This window comes from Camelus bactrianus, chromosome 26 (genome assembly GCF_048773025.1).
Source record: "Camelus bactrianus isolate YW-2024 breed Bactrian camel chromosome 26, ASM4877302v1, whole genome shotgun sequence".
NCBI classification, from domain to species: Eukaryota; Metazoa; Chordata; class Mammalia; order Artiodactyla; family Camelidae; genus Camelus; species Camelus bactrianus.
The window spans coordinates 25000919-25020003 of NC_133564.1; the positions used below are offsets into that span (position 1 = coordinate 25000919).

The following is a 19085-nucleotide window of genomic DNA, read 5'->3' on the forward strand; positions in this document are numbered from 1 at the left end:
AACTTGAAATCTTCCTCTTGTCCCCTTCCCCAATTCCTAATCTTTACAACACAATTTAGGCATGATTTCTTCCAGGAAAGCCTTCAAACCTTCGCTGGGGATAGGGTTCCAGAGTCCCCCGTGCGTATCCATATCGCTGCACTGGGGCACTATATTTATCCATTTACAAGACTCTCATTCCCATTAAACTGAGTTTCCAGAGGAAAAATTCAGTAACTTACACATATTTGAGTCTCCACGAGTTCTATAGTACCAGGCAAACTGTGGAGCTTAATAAATGTGAGCTGAACTGAAGGGTGAGGTGGGACGATTGGTGGATGAGTCAGAAACGAAATTTCAAAGCCTGAAATCTTGTGAGTTGCTTGAATCTCTGTAGTTTAACTGCGTTGCAGGTTGGCAGAAGCGCCATAGAGGTGAGTCACGGGATGGCAATGAGGTCACAGAACTGTGAGGCCTAGTAAAGTCATTAACAACACCTGCCAATAAAACTAGAGCGGAGTAAGGAGTAGCCAGTCTCCAGGATCAGGTGCCAGGCCCCACTTCTGAGTCATCTTCCTGCAGTAACCACAGACCGCGGAAGGGGTCGGGGGCCGTTAGGAAATAAGGAAGGTGCTTCGGGAGAGTGGTGCTCAGTAGTTCTGACCCGAAAGTTCAGTCACCCTCTACGAACACAAGCAAGGCCAAGGGGTCACGCTGCCTTCTCACGGCGCCAACTGCCTGTACCCTTTCTCTTCTCGTGCATTTTACTCTTGAGAGCTCTTTCTCACAGTCTCCAGAGTCCGACGGCCGAAGAGGCAGGGGCTGCCTGCCTTGCTGGAGGCCACGCTTTCCTTTCACAGGACTTGGCTGGGAGGGCGCAGGTAGGCCGCCTTCCCTGGACAGCACGTGACGTGGGGAGGTGACCTGCATTTGTTCCGATATAAGGCTACAGATTATGAGTTCAAAAACCGGGGCTTATTTCAGTCTGACCAACGACCAGCCTTTAGGGTCTAGTTTCGCCCCAAATTCCTCCCTTAGGAAGGGCTCCACGCCACCTTCCAAGAGAAGGCGCGACCGGAAGGGGTGGGCCTTCCGACCGGAAGCGGGGCTCCCGCCACCATGGCGTCTCGTGGGGTTCTTGGCATTTTCCTCCTCTCTGCTCTCCCCCTCTTGTGTCTGGAGCTACGGCGTGGGATCCCAGATCTAGGTAAGTGTTTGATTTTCACTTTCGGCGCTCGCACTCGGGTAACGTTCCCGTGAACGTTGGGTAGAATTTCCCGCTTCCCGGCCGCTTCGCCTCTGGGCGGCTTTGACTACGACTCCCAGGCTGCACCGCGCCTGCCTCCCTCTTCCGGCGCGAGGTCCCAGGGGGAGGGGGACTTCTGCCGCCTGGAGGAGGCAGGCTCTCCCTCGCGGAAAAAGTGTCCTTCCAGACCTGGTGAAGTTTTGCGTGTAAGGCGGCAGAGGCAGGACTCAGAGGAACAAGCATATATATGACTTTCAAGTCGTGTTGAGTGCTCCAAAGGAAATGAACAAGTTGATGTGATGTAGGCCTTCTGAGGAATTTAAGCAGAGATTTAAATAATAATAATAATAAGGAGCACCCCTTGGAAAAGCCGGGGGAAGACGTTCCAGACAAAAGGAATTGTGACATATTGGAGGGAAAGGATGAAGACCATTGAGGTTGGATCTGGAAGACCAGGAGGGAGAGTGGCTCAAGATAGTAACATTCTTTGAGCACTTACTGTAAATTAGAATCTTTAAGTACTGTTTATTCATTATCTCATCTAATCTGCATTATAACCATAGAGGATGGGTTATACCGTTCTAATCCCTATTTTACAGTTGCGGAAACTGAGATATAGAGAGGTTAAGGGACTTCCCTAAGATTTTTAAAAGGTCAGTGGATTCTCTGTTGAGAAATGTTTCTCAAGGAAGCTATAGCAGAAGCAGTGAGACAAGGTAGGCTTCTGAGGTAGGCAAGTAGTGATGACTGTTGGTCTGGACTGGGATGATAACAGAGCAAATGAAATGTGAACAGATTTGGGATTTTTAACCAAGTAGAATTAACAGGATTATTGATGGAGTAATGTTTGGAGTGAGAGAAAGGAAGGATTCAAGGATGACTCCTACCTGTGGGGTTGAACAGCCCTAAGTAGTTGGTGCCGGTGATAAAGGGAAACTGAAAGAAAACTGGTAGAGCGGTGGAGAATCAGTTCATTTTTGGACATATTATTGATCAGTTTACAGTGTCTTTCTCCCTCCTTAAACTCAGTTCTGAAGTTGGAGGCCATGATGAAACTTAGCTTTGTATATTTCCTTTCTCTCTCCATCCTCCATCCCCACCCCTTAGAAGTCAGGTACCCAGATTTGTTGCTTGAAATAAGAAATTGAAATAAAATGCTTTTTAAAAATTTGCACAGAGATCCTCCAGAAGTCTCAAGCTGTATTGGAATCTAACAAGACCTTTATCCAAAGGATATACAGAAATGTGAAATATACACTTATTCCAGAATTTACCTGCTCCCTTGCCTTAAAGCATTCACCCTTACTTTGCTCATGTAGAATCTTCTATTTTGCACTAATATTTGAGTCATTAGTCAATGAGATGATGGTTTACTCAGTGTTGGAGAAGGAGATCTGTTCACATGATCATCTCTGACCACAGGAGAATATGCTTCTTGAGGGCAGGGAACCACATCTTCTCCTTCTCCTTCTCCTTCTCCTTCTCCTCCTTCTCCTTCTCCTTCTCCTTCTTCTTCTTCTTCTTCTTTCTTCCTCTTCCTCTTCCTCTTCCTCCTCCTCCTCCCCTTCTCCTTCCCCTTCTTCTTCTTCTTCCCCTTCTTCTCCTTCTCCTTCTTTTTTTTTCGTATTCCCATCACTTATCACAACTAAACTAACTAAAAACTCCTGGAGGGTAGAAACCATTTTTAATCCAACTTTATATTTGTGCTCCCTCACCATTTAGCAAATTGTATTATACAAAATAGGTACTGGTTACATTTTTGCTGATTAATTTTCATCTTGATTCTTAAAAGAATATAAAACCAAGTACTGAATTTTTACTTTTTTACTAGGCAAATGTATATATAGTAATTTTATTTACAGATGATGGAATAAATATTGAGAAATAGAGACGTACACAGTTGCATAATTTACTGTGAAAAATAATTTTGGTGTTTCAGTAGGAGTGACTTTTCAAATAGAATTTAATAAGATGATACCATCATGATTTAATTCCTAATTATGTGGGTAATTTTATTTCCTTCTCTGAGGAGAAGGGAAACCAGAATTTATGTCGTATATTTATAATATAGCCAATCACTCAAATTATATCTATATTCCTGAGACATAAGATGTTCTAGAATTGTTTTCTGAAAACTTGTTCTGGTAATGACAATCATGATGAGGTTTGGCACCCAAAGGAGACTATATGAAAAATCATAAGACAGTTGTATACCTTAACTTTTACTATACTTTACTAGTACAAATAATCTCCTAATACGTTAACACTTATTATTAGTATCAAGAAAAATGTTTTGAATTTTAATTGTAATTTTCTTTTTAACCTTTATCAGGAATCAAAGATCTAATTTTGTTGTGTGGCCGGATTTTCCTACTGCTTGCTCTTCTTACAGTAATTATTTCTGTGACTACTTCATGGGTTAACTCGTTTAAATCTTCCCAAGTCTATCTGAAAGGTAAGTTTACTGTTAAGCCTACCTTTTTATACTTTTCTACCGAAATTCTTTCTTTATGCTAGAACTTTGCACAGTAAGAGCTACTTTACTATTAATTTGTGCTATGTAATGTCAAAGTAGAGTAATCATTACAACTTTAGTTATGATTTTGAATGGGCTATAAATCCCAATATTTTTATGAGAAACTTTTTTTTTCTTGTATATACATTTGAAACTATATCATTTCTAACTTGGTACACTGAAAATTTTTTAGTTTTACATTGTCTGTGTGTTTGTACAGCTTAACTGCTGTTTGATACATACAGCTTATAAACTGTTCAATGAATGGTAAATATATCCAGCATTAAGACTAAGAGTTAAGGATATTTTATTTTTCATTCCATTCTGGCAGTTTTTATTTAAGCACTTACATTTTTTGTGTTAAGTACTCTTAATTTTAGGAAACCATGCTTGTTCTTATTTTTGTTTTGTTTTTGCGATAAGTAAAAGTTTGTGTTAGAAGCCTTTTAAAATTTAAAACAATGTTGTAGTTCGCCTCAGAACAGATGAATTAATGCATACATTCTTATATCCTGTTAGAAAGAGGCCTGCCAGTTATGAATTTGGTGCGTTATGTTGTTTTACTGTTTATTTAAATGTAAATAAATGGAAGGAAAATTAGCAGTGTTTAATTTATAGCCCTTGCAAATTATCTATGAATAAAAACATAATCCTGAAAGGTTACAGTATACAACCCAAACATACAAGACAATGTGGAGGTTTCAAGTTCTCCCAACCATAGATTTTGGAAATTTTTTTCTTTCTTCCTTTGGTATATTATTTGATGGCTTATACTTCAAATTACTCAGTTGGAAAATTAAAATGAGTCATTATAACTTCTCTTAAAAACTTTCTATTTAAATACATTTTGATTTCAGGAGGTTATTTGCTGCATACGTTAAACAATCAGGCGAGTATTATGTGTTTTATAACTAAGGAAAATGTGCACTTGACGTAGTTTCCATGCTTTTAGTTGTACTTTTATATTGTTGGAGTGCAAGTCATTTAAATGTATTCATGGGTTGATAATTTTGAGACTTAATCATTACTGAAGGCTAAAACTGTCAAATAATTAAGACTGTGTACAGTGCCTAATTATTATCAGATTTCTTCAAATGAGTAAAAAATCAGCTTGCTCACACATTTTCTGTCTCCCCTACTGTCATCAGATATTGGGGTATAAGACTTCAGATTTATCCAAAGTGTTAATCCTCTTTGTTTTGTAAAGGTTTACAAGATGAGGTCTATCAAAAGTTCAGAAGTAGTCAGTTCTCAGTGGCTTTGAGGATTAAAGCCCCTTAATCCCTACTATTGATTTATTTAAAAATATATTATTTCAGTCATAGATACAGAGAACAAACAGGTGGTTGCCAGAGGGGAGAGGGCTGGGGGAGGGGAGAAATAGGGAGATTAAGAGGTACAAACTTGCAGTTACAAAATAAATGAGCCAGGGGTATGAAATATACAGTGTGGGGTATAATTAGTCAATGATTATGTAATATCTCTGTATGGTGGCAGATGGTAACTAGACATGCTGTGGTGCTCATTTTGTAATGTATAGAAATACTGAATCAATAAATTGTGTACTTGATTTGTACTTCAAAAGCCAGGAAACAATTGTACTTCAAAAACAAAGAAACAAACTCCTGGAAGGATCAGATTCGTGGTTACCAGAGGCCCATGGTGAGAGGAGGGGGAATTGGATGAAAGTAGTGAAAAGGTGCAAACTTAGTTATCAGATAAATAAGTGCTAGGGGATGTAATGTACAACATGATAAATGTAACTGCTGAACATTATATATGAAGGTTGTTAAGAGAGGAAATCCTAAGAGGTCTCATGATAAGGAAAACAATTTTTTTCCTGCTTCTTTCATGTTGTATCTAATGAAATGATGGGTGTTCACAAAACTTATTGTGGTCATCATTTTATGATGTGCATAAGTCAGATCTTTATGTTACACACCTTAAATGTATACAGTGCTGAATGTCAATTATATTTCAATAAACCTGGAAGAAATAAAAATACATCTTTGGCTCAGATCACTCAGTCTGACTGATCACATAGCAAGTTGGTGGCCTGACTGGGCTTTCTAATTTTCTATGTGCTTTACTGCCTAATCTTTCCCTAATAAACTTGAGGAAATATTTCCTGCCAAGAGATAAGGTAAAGCTGTTGACAGAAAGGAATGCTCTGTTTAAGGAGCCAGACAACTTAAAGGATGTATTTTCCTAAAAGATGGATAATTCTGCAAGAGAATACAGGTACGTGAAATTAACTTAAATGAAATTTATTATACCCAGAATAAAAAAGGTCCATACAACAGGAGAAACCCCTTCTCTTGACATTGAGTAGATTAGAACCTAACATTGGTTCAGTCACTCTAGGAGTTGACAAGCACACTCCACCTTTGGGATTTTGGTGTATTGCTTTTAGTGTCATGTCCAAGGTGACCAAATGGCTGCAGGCCAGCGTTCCACACCTCATGTGCGGGAATGGGTTTCCACGCTATTTATGCCTTGAAGCTACTGAAACCCTATCAAAGATCCACAGAAAAACACATACTGTCATTATTCTTGCAGCCTCCTCACTGAAACTAACACACAATATTAATACTTGTCGAGGAATTTTTGTTTCAGAATAGACTTTTTCTTACGGATCTTACTTGCAGATTTCTTTGTTTCAGCTGTCTGCATGTACCTCATTTTCATTATTTGAAAAATATAGTTGTATTATTTGAAGGCTTGTCTTTCCCAAAATGTTAAGATCTGCAGACTATTTTCAGGAAAATAGCATTTGACTTACTGACACTTGGGAATTAAAAAGCACTTTTATGTTTTGATGTCTTAGAAGAAGAAGAGGAGAATGAGAAAAGGCAAAAACTTGTGAGGAAAAAACAACAAGAGACACAGGGTGAAAAGGTAAAGCATACTTTTTGGAGAGAAGATAAAGAGAATGCAAAAATATCTGGGGCATTTCACATTTAGGTTTGTTGCTTTCTGTGTTTGTGCTCAGATTTTTTTAAGTTATTGAAGTCAAATTCCGATGACATAAAGTTAGCTATGTTAAAGTGCATGATTCAGTGGAATTTAGAATATTCAGTGTTGTGTGACCTCTACCTCTGTCTAGTTAGTTCCAAAACGTTTTCTGCATCCCAGAAGAAAACCCCATACCTGTTAAACAATTTCTTCCCCATCACATCATCTGCCAGCCTCCAATGGTTTCTGTTTATATGGATCTGTCTATTCTGGATATTTCATGTAAATGGAATCCTATAACATGTGACCTTTTGTTTCTGGCTTCTTTCACTTAGCATAATGTCTTCCGGGTTCATCCATACAGCATGTATCCGTGCTTCATTCCTATTTATGGCTGAATAATAGTCCACTGTATGGATGGGTCACAATTTGTTTATCCATTCACTGATGGACATTTAGGTTGTTTCCATCTTTTGACTATTATGAATAGTGCTGCTATGAATATCTGTGCAGAAGTATTTGAGTATCTGTTTTTAGTCCTTTTGGGTATATACACAGAAATGGAATTGCTGGGTCATATTGCAGTTCTGTGTTTTAACTGAGGAACTGCCAAACTATTTTCCACACTGGCTATACCATTTTATATTCCCATCAGCAATTTCTGAGAGTCCCAATTTCTCTACATCCTACATTTGTTTTTTCCATGCCTCCCCACCCCCCAGGTACTCAATGTAATGCATATGAAGTGGTATCACATTGTGATTTTGGCTTGCATTTCCCTCATGACTAGTTGAACATCTCTTCATGTGCTTGTTGCACATTTGTATATCTTCTCTGGAGAAGTGTCTATTTAAGTTCTTTGCCCATTTTAAAATTGTATTGTCTTTTTTGTTGTTGAATTAGAAGAGTTCTTTATATATTCTGGATACCAGACTCTTACCAGATATATGATTTGTGACTATTTTCTCTCCCATTCCGTGGGTTGTCTTTTCACTCTCTTGACAGTGCCTTTTGATAAAGGCCAGTTATCTGTTATTTCTTTTGCTGCTCATGCTTTTGGTGTCATATCTAAGAATCCATTGCCAGATCCAAGGTCAAGAATATTTACCCCTATATTTTCTTCCACAAGTTGTGTAGCTTTAGCTTTTATATTTAGCTTATTAATTCACTTTGAGTTAGTTTTTGTGTATGGTGTGAGGTGGGGGGGTCCAACTTCATTCTTTTCATGTGGATACCCAGTTGTCCCAGCAACATTTATTAAAGAGGTTATTCTTTCCCCATCGAATGGTCTTGGCACCCTTGTTGAAAATCAGTTGGCCATAGATATGTGGGTTTTTTTTCTGGACTCTTACTTCTATTCCATTGGTTTATGTATCTATCCTGGTGCCAGTACCATACTATTTTGATTATTGTAGCATTTTAGTAAGTTTTAAAATCAGGAAGTGGGAGTCCTCCAACTTTGTTCTTTTTTTATATTGTTTTGGTTATTTGGGGCCCCTTCCCATTCCATATGAATTTGAGGATTAGCTTTTCCTATTTCTGCAAAAAAGGGCTTTGGGATTTTTGAGAAGGATTGCATTAAAATCTATAAATTCCTTTGAGTACTGTTGACTCTAATGATATTATGTCTTCTAGTCCATAGACGTGGAGTGTCTTTGCATTTGTTTTTGTCTTTAATTTCTCCCAGCATTGTTTGGTAGTTTTCAGTGTACATAGCTTTCACAATGAAACGGTCCTTGCAAGATCTTTCATAAGAAGCTCTCTTGTAAATATTTGAACTTCTAACGTTTAATGTTATCTCCCATGAAAGTAAGTTAATTTTAAAGCCTTTCATGCTAATTAGTAAACTATAATTCCCTCTACATGCCAGTTGTTTACTAATTGGCATCTATAATTCCTAAAGGTACATAAAGTTGGGATTCTTTTGTTTGGCAAAAGTCTAAAAACTTTAACCCCATGTCTTCTTTTCTTTGAACAAAGGAAAATTAATAAATCAATATCTCGCAGTATGTCTATTGTATGGTGAATTGTCCAGCTTGGGCAGACACATTCCTGGTGATGCATAACATTTTTGATTCTTTGGATTCTAAAAAGGTGATTTTTTTCTCCTCAGACCCATCATTGATAGCTTGATGTGGTATAGAATCATAGGTTGAAGATCATTAGAATTTTGAAGTACACCATTATCCTCCAAATTCCAGTGTCGTTTTTCAAGTTCCTTTTTTCTGTTTGTTAATCTTAGTCTCCAGTTTTCACATTGGAAGCTTCCCTTAATCATCTGGGAATCCTTGGCTCTGTCCTTTCAGTTTAAGAATGTTACACTAAAAGCTATCTGGTTTTCTATTTCTTGTTCCTGTGGTTGTTTGAGGGTGATTTTTTTAAGGGGAGAGGGAGGCAGCAATAATATCATGCTGTCATCTTCAAGCCAGAATCTCCATTTTGAATCCAAAAATATTTTCTGCTTTACCACATTCAAGCTATGCAATTAATGCTCTTCCAAACAAGCTCATGCCTTAGGCATCATGTATTGAATGAACTGCTCTGACTTTAAGTGCCTAGAAGTCAAGGACCACATCCTCTGCATCTTTGTATCCCCAGCCTCTTATAAGTTTTTGTGGCACTGAATACACATTAAAGGATACATAGGCAGACTGCCATATGAGCGGAAGTATAGAACGTTTGTTTTTATTTACATTAAGCACAAATGCAAATTTTTAGACAATGATGGAGAAGTGGAGGATGCCGCTTTTTGGGGGGCAAAATTGAATTAGTGTGAAAACACCGTTTCTTACCTGGTTTTTATTTACAACCATATAGACAATATAAAGTCTTAGGAACGTTAATGTGTAGTGACAATGCCTAATTTATTTTTTTGAACAGGCCAGCAGATACATAGAGAATGTTCTAAAACCTCACCGGGAAATGAAATTGAAAAAGCTGGAAGAACGCTTTTATCAGATGACGGGTGAAACCTGGAAGTTAAGCAATGGTCATAAACTTGGGGTTAGAAAATACTCTCATTTTGTATTTTGAATTCTGCTATTACTTATGTTCCCTTTAACGTATGTTGATTTTTTAAAACTGCAAATGACTAGTACAGTCTGTTTTTTAGGAATGTTTATTCAGGTTTTTTTCCTTTCTTCTATCCTACTGGAAAACTTAGGGGTGGGGTCAGTTAAAACGGAGTGGATCCTCTCAGCCTTGTTCCATCAGAGAGAGCCACAGAGCTGGATAAGGGTAGTTTCTACAAGACATTAGTTAAGCGCTAAGGTTTTTGTCTAAGGAGATAGTATTTTAAATTGCTGGGTCTAATAATGACTTAATTATATTTTTTTTACTGAAATACCATCAGGGCCAAAGAAATAACCATTGTAAATGGAATGAAGTTGATAGAGAGCATCTCTTTAGAAATTATCTGTTGTTTTTGACCAGGGTGATGAAGATTTGGTGCTCGAAAGTGAGAGTCAGACATCTTTTGAAACATCAAACAGAGAAGCAGCAAGAAGACGGAACTTGCCTAATTGTTTAACCAAAGTTTCACCACCCGCTGAACAGCCCAGGCAGAAGGAGGTTCGTTACTTAATAACTACTCACTGAATTGTATCCGTGTGCAGTAGGGATGTTGTTCTGTGAGTGAGGAGGTGGAGTGAGTGAAGATTAGGACTGGCTTTCATTCCAGATGGTGTCTTCCCGCTTCTTTACAAAATGATCAACTTTATTAAGGATCACTTTTCCTGTTTAATATTAATATTAATGTTCTGAGCCAAACTTAGGAGGAATCTAGGAAGGCAAATGAGAATAAATTTAGAAAATGCTCAGTTCTTTTTGAGGAAGAAATTAAGTTATGTAGAAACAAAAAATACAGTGTTTACCCAGGGAAACATTCCTATGGGCAGCTAAGACATGATGAAGCCATATTATTGAGTGGCTAATATTACTCACATGAGTGCATCATTTTTCTCAGTGGCCCTTGCAGGGAATGGGTTAGCAACCATTCACTTTGGAATGATGCCCAGGTGTATTATTCCTTCTTTTCTTTCAAATCTTTCTTCGCTGCGTTGACTACGATTTCGAGCTGGTTAAAGTTGAAATAAGTCTGTTCTTTTTTTCTGACTCTTAGGGAAACCTGGTAGGCTGTCTATTCCCTGAAAGTGGTCTGATGTATTACTTCTCAGGGGTTTCTTGGCCCCTTCATGGAGCCTGAGGTTGGGAAGCAGGTCATTGAACTATTTGTAACATTTCACAAAGATCTAATGAACTATACGGACTAAAACTTCAATTAAAAAATTTTGTTTCAATTTGAGATTCTTTGCTTTTTGTTAATAGCATGAATTATGTCATCCTGATGTTAAATTTTGGATGACCATCACACGTGCTTTTGATACCAAAGAAAAACAAATGGTTTATTTAATAGATACAATTAATGTTCATTAGATAAAACATGAAGTCTGTGGTATTAAAAACTAAAAAAAAAATCTCTGGAGATGAAATTGTTGGCAACAAGTGTTTTAATGAGAGAAAATTGTCTGAATATCTGGTTTTTTAATAGATTAACAGAAATAGGGAAACTTGAATAGATCACGAATGCGACCCAAGTGAATGGTTGCTGTCCAGTCCCGTAGAAGTGCCGGTGAGGAAAAATGTGCATTCATGTTAGAATATGTGTATGTATGAACCTAAATAATTTTAGGGTCTTATTGAACTTTATTCTCTGTTTCTTTAAAGCATACATTTTTAATATAACATCTTGGAACACCATAAACACAAAATTCTTTAAATGTGTGTAGATTAGTAGCTGTCATCTCAAATCCTGTCTCCATGATCTCTTGTTAGCATGAACTTGCTTACCCAGAAATGTTTATTGAGTTCCCATTCTCATTGTAAACTTTTTATAAATGTATCTTAAAACAAAAGATTTCATTATGCTTAGATGTGTCCAAACTCTGTATCAAAAGGAACTCTTCTCATTGAGACTTTTTTTTTTCTTCAAACTGTTTACATTCCTGCTACTAAATACTTACTTTTCTTTAGGTTCTTAATTTACCTGAAGAACCTCCTGAAACAGCTGAAGAAGTAAGCTTATTTTTTTTTCCCTTTGGAAATTAACTATATTTTCTATTTTCTTTAACATCAAGGAAGTCTGTCTCACCTAAATTTGGGTTTAGAAAGAAAAGAGAGCATCGTGCTTATGTGATTGCAGCAGGATTAGATCCTGTTTGGAATATGGTGCAGTATCAGACTCCTGAGCTCAAGTCCTGTTTTGGAAGCCTGCTGTCTGCTGACCTTGGGTTTTAAAGCCCTCCCACTTCACCAGGCAGAGATATGGGGTTTTCCAGACACGGGCTTTCCCAAAACTTTGGTTCTGCACATGAGTTACTTATTAAAACCAAATCAAAATAGGCAGAGAACTTCAGATTGTAGTTTTCCCTTTAAAAGAGAAAATGAAAAATGCAGCTACTTTGGAGGTGTTTGAATTGAAGGATGGCTTGCTGTTTGTGAGGGCAGGGTTGGACTGACCCGCTGCTCTGCACTGAGCTGCCTTCTGCCCTATTGCTTTGTCATAATCTAAGCTGTCTCCCTGCGGTTGCCCAGCCCAGTCTCTAAGGTACAGGAACACGTGTTTTCAAAGCCATTAAGTCACTAAGGCAGAGGAGAGCTGGATGGTTTTCCATTTGCTGAGGCTCGGTGACTGTTATGCTCCCTGAAAACCATTTTTGGGACAGCCAGGAAAGCCGTTGGAGGGTCACATTTTTGTCGACACATTTGCAGTTTTTAAGTTTAGTAATTTGTATGCCTGAAGAGCTAACTCATGGTTGCCTAGAATTCACAATAGAATAATCACTGTATGTTACTGTTGTACCTTTATCTTTACTTTTTTGGGGAGGGGGATAATTAGGTTTATTTACTTGTTTATTTTTGGAGGAGGTACTGGGGATTGAACCCAGGACCTTGTGCATGCTAAACATGCGCTCTGTCACTGAGCTGTACCCTCCCCCCATGTCTACTTTTAAATTGAAAAAACTGTAGAATTTAAGATAATTTGAAACCAATTCTGTAAATCATCATATAGTGTTGCTGCATTACCATAGCAGCTATTTTCATTATTGTGTGCTATCTCATTCATGCTAAGGGGAACCAAATTTTAATGATTGCAGCTACTTTTCATTTAGATTTCATTAAACAACCTGTGTTTGGGACAGTGATTTACTTTCCAATTCACATTGTGTCCCAGGCCTCCTACCCACTAGTATGTCAGTCCTAGTATGTCAGTCCACTAGATTGTCAGAAATATTAGGAGAAACTGCACAACCACCATTCACAGTAGTTGTAATAACAGAACAATAGCTAGTTTCAAACAATAATAGTTCATTTCTCTCAAGTATTTAATCATAATGGAAAACACTAACTCACTGTATTTTAACCCTAGTTTCTCTTAAAGCATTTGGCTTTAATTCTCCTATCAAGTCATTAAAGTTTGAACAAAACCTCCCTGTAAAAGTTAAGTTTTATTGTTTCTAAAAATAAGCAGAATTGGCTTTTAATCTGTGATTGTTACTTTGTGATTTCTTTGTTTTTTTAATAAAACCTTAGTAGAAAGTTTTAACAGAGCTCAACCTTGCACTGATTTAGATGTGAGTCAAACACCTTAGCTGCCTGAATGGAAATATTTTTTAACGTGGCTTTCCTGAAGTGGGTAGGTGCAGCTGTAAAACCATCATTTCTGTAAACTGTGATGCCGACATACCTCCCAGAATAGTCACGATAAAGTTGTCCATAAGAAAGCGTTTCCTGACGGGTAAACAGTGAACATCGGAATGAATTACTAATTTGTCATCTTTTCTTTTTTAGAATGTCCTTTAATATACTAGCAGGTGGCAAGCTCTCCTTGGCTGTTTTAACTATTTTACCAGAGGAAAGATTATGGGGAGACTCAGTACATAAAGCAGACAAAGCAGGAGCTGCTCTCAGGAGAGGGGGTCCCTTAGAGCCCCAGCAACCAGCACCATCCAGGCTCGTCTCCTGTTTGCTGGGATGCTGGAGGCGTGGTTCAGATCCTACACTGACAGAGGGGACTGGGTAACTTTTTGTCCTTCCAGTCTAGTGTCTGTCTTGTCTGCAGATGCTGAGGTGGCCTTGGGTCTTGGTTTAGTAGATGTCTTTCGAAGCCCAACTGCATTCTGCATATTAGCTGGGCAGTCAGAAGCCTTCCGTCTCTGGTGTCCTCTCTGGAAGGCTCTGCCACCACTGGTCTCCTCAATCAGTGGGAAAATGTTTTTCAGTTTCAGAAGAATTATTTTTATGGTTAGAGTGAATTTTATCTGGACCTTAACGTTGGCCTACAGCTCTCAGAACTAAATTCCTATGAAACCCCACGTGAGCTCTTATAACTATGTACAGCTTTGGAATTGCAGAGAGCAGTGGGTTGGAAGTCTCATCTGAACATTTTTATTCCTCAGGTAGTGACTGTTGCTCTCCGATGTCCTGGTGGGCGTGTCCTGAAGAGAAGGTTTTTTAAGTCTTGCAGTTCACAGGTGAGGAAGTTCATATTTGGAGAAATATTTTTGCTGAGTTTGGCAGTAGTTTTATTCCCATGCAAGGAGAAGATGTTATCTGCTGCCTGGTACTCCCATCAGCTCGGGGTGAATGGGCTTTATATGTACTTGGGGTTGCAGAAATTTGGAGAATCAGGGCTGCTTAGCTTTTTTAAACTGTGGTTTCTGCATTCAATTTTTTTTCAGTTCTTCCTTTTCCTATTTCTTTTTTGTTCTAATTACATTTTCACAGCTTGGTAGGTAAGATGCTTTCAAATCCTTGGGAAACAGCTGGTATAAACTTTGTTCTTATCCCTGATGGATTGTTAACCTAAGCCCCCTTGCTTATGTGTAATTTTCAGATCATTCTTTAGAGCTTGTTTTCTTTTGTTCTAATAGACTTCTTTTCTTTTAAAAACAATGCTGTGTTCATTGGCAATAATTTGCAAAATATAGAGAAGAAAAAAGAGAAATAAATTTGATCTGCAGTCTGATACCAAAGCCAGTTAGTAATTTTTTGGTGTATCTACTTTTAAATGCATTTGTACATTCAATTATGTGTGCATTAAAAAATATATCTAAGTAATTTTCTATCTGATTGTTGCATTTAACCTTCTGTGTCAAGAGTGCTATAAACCATAATAGAAAATACTGATGGATTTGACTATGTAAAAATGCTAAATTCTATAAAGAAAAAGTTCATCAAGTTAAGGAAAAATTTGAAAAAAAATTTTTTTTACCTCTATGTATGGTAGCCATTTTTTAATATAAGGAGCTTATACAAGTCAAGGAAAAGAAGTACCTCAGTGGAATGGCAGATATAAAACATGGAAGATTTCCTAAAGAAGAAACGCCGAGTGGCAGATAAACATGATAAAAATGTTTGGCCCCACTTAGAATCAAAGAAGTGCAGGTTAAAATAGATACTATTTTCTACCTATTAGATTGTCCAAGATTAAAAAGAATAGTACCCAATTCTGGGCAGTGTCAGGGGAAACAGGAATTCTTATTCATTTTTCATGTGAATGTTATTTGAACCAGTGTTCCTATGGGGTAATTTACCAGCGTATAGTTAAAAATATATTTTATGGCTGAGTAATTTCATTTATGAGAATTTATTCTTTGGAAATAAGACAAATGATCAAAGGCATAAGTGTTTGTGTAGGGATTGGTTAAGTTAAGGCATAGTCATACATTGGAATATTAAGGAGCTCTGTGCCATAAGATACATTTATTACACGGACTATCAGTAGGTTCATGGATGGTGGTAGAAGTCAGGGATTACCTGTCATTGATACCCCAGCTTCCCCTGAGAACATTCTGTCGTTCAGCTTTCCTCTTAAAGCAACAAACCATCCTTTAGCAGGCATTGTTTTTAGGCAATAAAAATAAATTTGGACAATTACTATGGGAATCTTTGTGACAGGAAATACTGTGCATTTGTAGGATGGCCCACTGCATATTGGGTTATCAAAAGGCAGTCTCTGGGACCTGGACTTGTCTGTTGTGGGTGATGCTGATGTGGACTGCTGGCTTAGATTTTAATCTAAGTAACTTTTCCCCCAAATGTTGATTGTTTGTTCTCAACCTTTTTATTGACTACTCTTCCAATTCCCTGTGGTTGGGGCTTTCCTACTTGTTTAATGCTCCTGCTGTCTGTAGGTGCCAGTAGTCCCTAAGCCTTCTCTGAAACAAAAGGTATTAAAGGTCAGTTCACATCACACAACTCCTTGCAAGCGATTTTCCTTTAAACTGTAGAAAATTCCTTCGAAAGGATTCCAAGTTCTGTTTCATGACTCCTGGGGCATGATTTAACAATGAAAGAATTGTAAAATATCATGGCGATTTAGAGGGACACCACTGAGTACAGGATTTGATAACTAAGCTTTTTATCTTACAGGTCTTGTTTGGCTGGATGATGAAAATTGGGTACCACCCATCCCTATACAGCCTTTCCAGTTCCTTTCCCAGAAGGCCTCTGGAAGTGGAGGGAGGCTGGTCACTGCAGGACATAGGAATAACCATGGGTACTGTCCTCAATGTGGAAAAGAAAGAGCAGAGCAGCTAGTTAAGAAATGAGACCTGCCTGTTCTACACGAGTCAATTGTGCCATGACCTTACATGACAATAAAGGATTCCCATTAAAATCGTGTCTGTTACCTTGACTGAGCTCAAGGCAGTAAACACTCTCCATGGGAACATATGGACATAAAGGAGTAGAAAAGGATTGCTTTCTGCATATAGTAAATTTTGGAGTGTGCCATCTGACAGTGTCCCAGATGAGAACTAGATAGAAATGAGCACAGTAAGGTACTCACTCATTTATATTTTCCCTAGCTGATGTCATTTAGCAGTTTGTTGAAAAACAAAGTCGTGTGACTTCGTTCTCTGTCTTCCCACACTGAGCATTTCACAGTTCAGCCAGCCTCTTTTAAAGTCTTATACGTAGGAATGTTTATTCCACTGTATTTCTAGAAATTAAACTTTGAAGACGTTTCAAAGCTCTTTTAAGGCCTTAAAGTTCTTTTTGTTAGTAAACGTTGTACTAATGTTTACTTAATTAATGCTTGAGATTATTTCCTTTCACCTTGCATTAAATTGTAACATTTACAGCATTCCAGGCAGATCAGTATTTTTAAAAATAAAACAATGAAAACATGGAAGTATAGGTGAGTTTTTTAAATACATGTGGTCATTTCATTTTCCTGCTTGTTCTCCTGTAATGCTGTATTCATGCTCTGTAACACCGAGTTCAAACTCCAAGTATGGTATACAAGGCTCTTTGTTTTAGCCACTCCCTTTCTCTTTCCCATACGATCTTAAGGAGTCAGTTTAACTTGATTCCTCTGTATTGCCCTTTATTTAATGTTCCTTCATTCCTCTCCTGTAGAATTTATTACACTGTGTTATAGCTATGTGTTTGTTTTCCCAAATACATAATTCCTTAAAAGCAAGGATTGTATTATCCTTTTTTCCCCTCCAGAAGTACCTAGTGTCTTCATACATACTTGAAAATAAATAATTGTATCAACCTTTAACTTCTTTTTTAATCTCTGGAATATTCCACACTGGAAAAAAATGGAAAAAAGTTCTGATTCTAAAAATTAACTATAAAAGGTTTTAAACAAATTGATAAAAACAATTTTTTTTTTGACTAGGGTCTGAACCCAGGACCTCGTGCATGCTTAGTATGCACTCTACCACTGAGCTATATCCTCCACCCCCCCAAAAAAACAAAATTAAAATCACCCACAATCTCAGTACGCAGAAATAAACATAACTAACATCATGGTTCTCTATGTTCTGCCAGACTTTCCTATGTTTATGTTCCATAAATTATAAAATGAAATCATCCCACATTTTTAGGTCCTTTGGCAAAATTGATTATGTGAAAGCTAGCAAATAATTGCGCTACTAGGAAATGTGGTAGCGGTTCCAAGGTTATCCCCAGTGACCCCTACCCACCCTGCCAGTCACAGCTGTGTGGTCTTCTGCATGGTACCAGAATTGGTCTGTTGTAGCCAATAAAACTCAGCAGAAGAGGTCTGTGGCACTCTGAGATTAGATTATAAAAAACTATGGCTTCTGTCTTGGTGTCTCTCAGTCACTCACAGTGAGGAAGACATCATGTTGTGGGCAGCTGTTCAGAGAGGCCCATGTGGCGAGGAACAGAAGTTTGCCAACAGCACCAGGAGGAAGCTTGGAGCCGGACCTCCAGCCCTACTCAGGTCTTAGAGCCTGCAGCTCTGGCCAACAGCTTGATTGCAACTTCACGAGAGCCCTGGGCCAGAACCGCCTCCCAGACTTTGATCCTCACGATTTGTGAGATAACAAATACTTCAAGCATCTAAGTTTTGAGATAATGTGTTATGGAGCAATATAGAACACATAGGTTTTGGAACCCAGAAGTGAGGTGCTGTCACAATGGAAACCTAAAATGTGGGAGTGGCTTTGGAACCAGGCAGTGGGCTTTGAGGAGAGTGTTGGTGAAAGCCGCAAGTGCCTTGAAATTGGTAAAAGCCCCGTAGTCACTGAGAAAGCTGCAGGCGAGAACTTGGACGAAAGGGAGGCCGACGGTGCTGAAAACTGGAGGAAGGGAAATCCTTGTTACATTGTGGCAGAAAGTTTAGCAACGCGATCACCTGCAGTTATACGGGAAGTGGAAAACGGAGCTAATGAACTAAGGGATCCAGCTAAATATATTTCCAACCAGAGTACTGAAAATACCAGCTGGTTTCTTCTTGCTGTTTGTAATAAAATGTTGAGAGGAAAGAGAGAAGCTAAAGAAAGGACTTAAAAAGGAACCAGAGCTCACTGGTTTGGAAGATTCCAAATAATGCAAAATTAAATGGCTTCCGAGCAAAGATTAAATCAAAGGCACTCTCAGAAAAAGGTGGTGTGAAGATTAAGCCAAGAGTGTAAATGTAAAATCCTGTGTTAAGATCTGAGAAAGATCAAAGGTGATGCGTTAGAATAAGACAGAAGAGTCAAGATTTTAAAAATAATTAGATCAGCAGTAACCCGGTCAGCTTGGACTGAAAGAGAAGTGAAAATTAAAAGAGGCCTCTGGACTCCCCCAAATTCTGCTGGTGAGAAGCAAGCTGATAGGGGGCCTTGCTGTAAACCAGTGCTACCTTTCATGTAAAAGCATGACTCAGAAGGTGAGGCCAAGTCAAGGGCCACTGGAAAGTAATTTCCTGGCAGGAGGCAGACTGAGTTATAGGGAATTTCTAACAGTTGCCCAGTTGAATTTCAGAACTGCTCAAGCCCAGGAAATTTCTGTGTTGTTCATTTTCAGTCTTTCTGGCCAGGAATCATCCTGTCTGATCATCAGTGTATACTTGTTTTGGGGGAAACA

At 38.3% G+C, this 19085-nt stretch overlaps 1 protein-coding gene across 2 annotated transcripts; it reads left to right on the plus strand.

The window, feature by feature from the left end:
- The first annotated feature begins 1029 nt into the window (after positions 1–1029).
- UBXN8 (UBX domain protein 8) lies at positions 1030–17181 on the plus strand. 2 transcript variants are annotated; one of them, XM_010953218.3, is made up of 8 exons: positions 1030–1186; positions 3558–3680; positions 6568–6638; positions 9576–9698; positions 10128–10265; positions 11727–11768; positions 14153–14227; positions 16128–17181. In XM_010953218.3, the coding sequence occupies exons 1-8, from the start codon at positions 1099–1101 to the stop codon at positions 16293–16295; spliced, it is 828 nt and encodes a 275-aa protein (XP_010951520.1). In that variant the 5' UTR covers positions 1030–1098; the 3' UTR covers positions 16296–17181. The 2 variants fall into 2 exon arrangements, with proteins under 2 accessions (XP_010951520.1, XP_045371386.1); XM_045515430.2 differs by lacking the exon at positions 1030–1186 and adding an exon at positions 1379–1941.
- The last annotated feature ends 1904 nt before the right edge of the window (positions 17182–19085 follow it).

What these genes read in the sequence shown, in the direction of transcription:
- UBXN8 (XM_010953218.3), top strand. Translation starts at nt 1,099, where the DNA reads ATGGCGTCTCGTGGGGTTCTTGGCATTTTCCTCCTCTCTGCTCTCCCC. An exon ending in GCGTGGGATCCCAGATCTAG is followed by an intron (nt 1,187 to 3,557) that starts GTAAGTGTTTGA and finishes AACCTTTATCAG; the next exon opens with GAATCAAAGATCTAATTTTG. An exon ending in AACAGCCCAGGCAGAAGGAG is followed by an intron (nt 10,266 to 11,726) that starts GTTCGTTACTTA and finishes ACTTTTCTTTAG; the next exon opens with GTTCTTAATTTACCTGAAGA.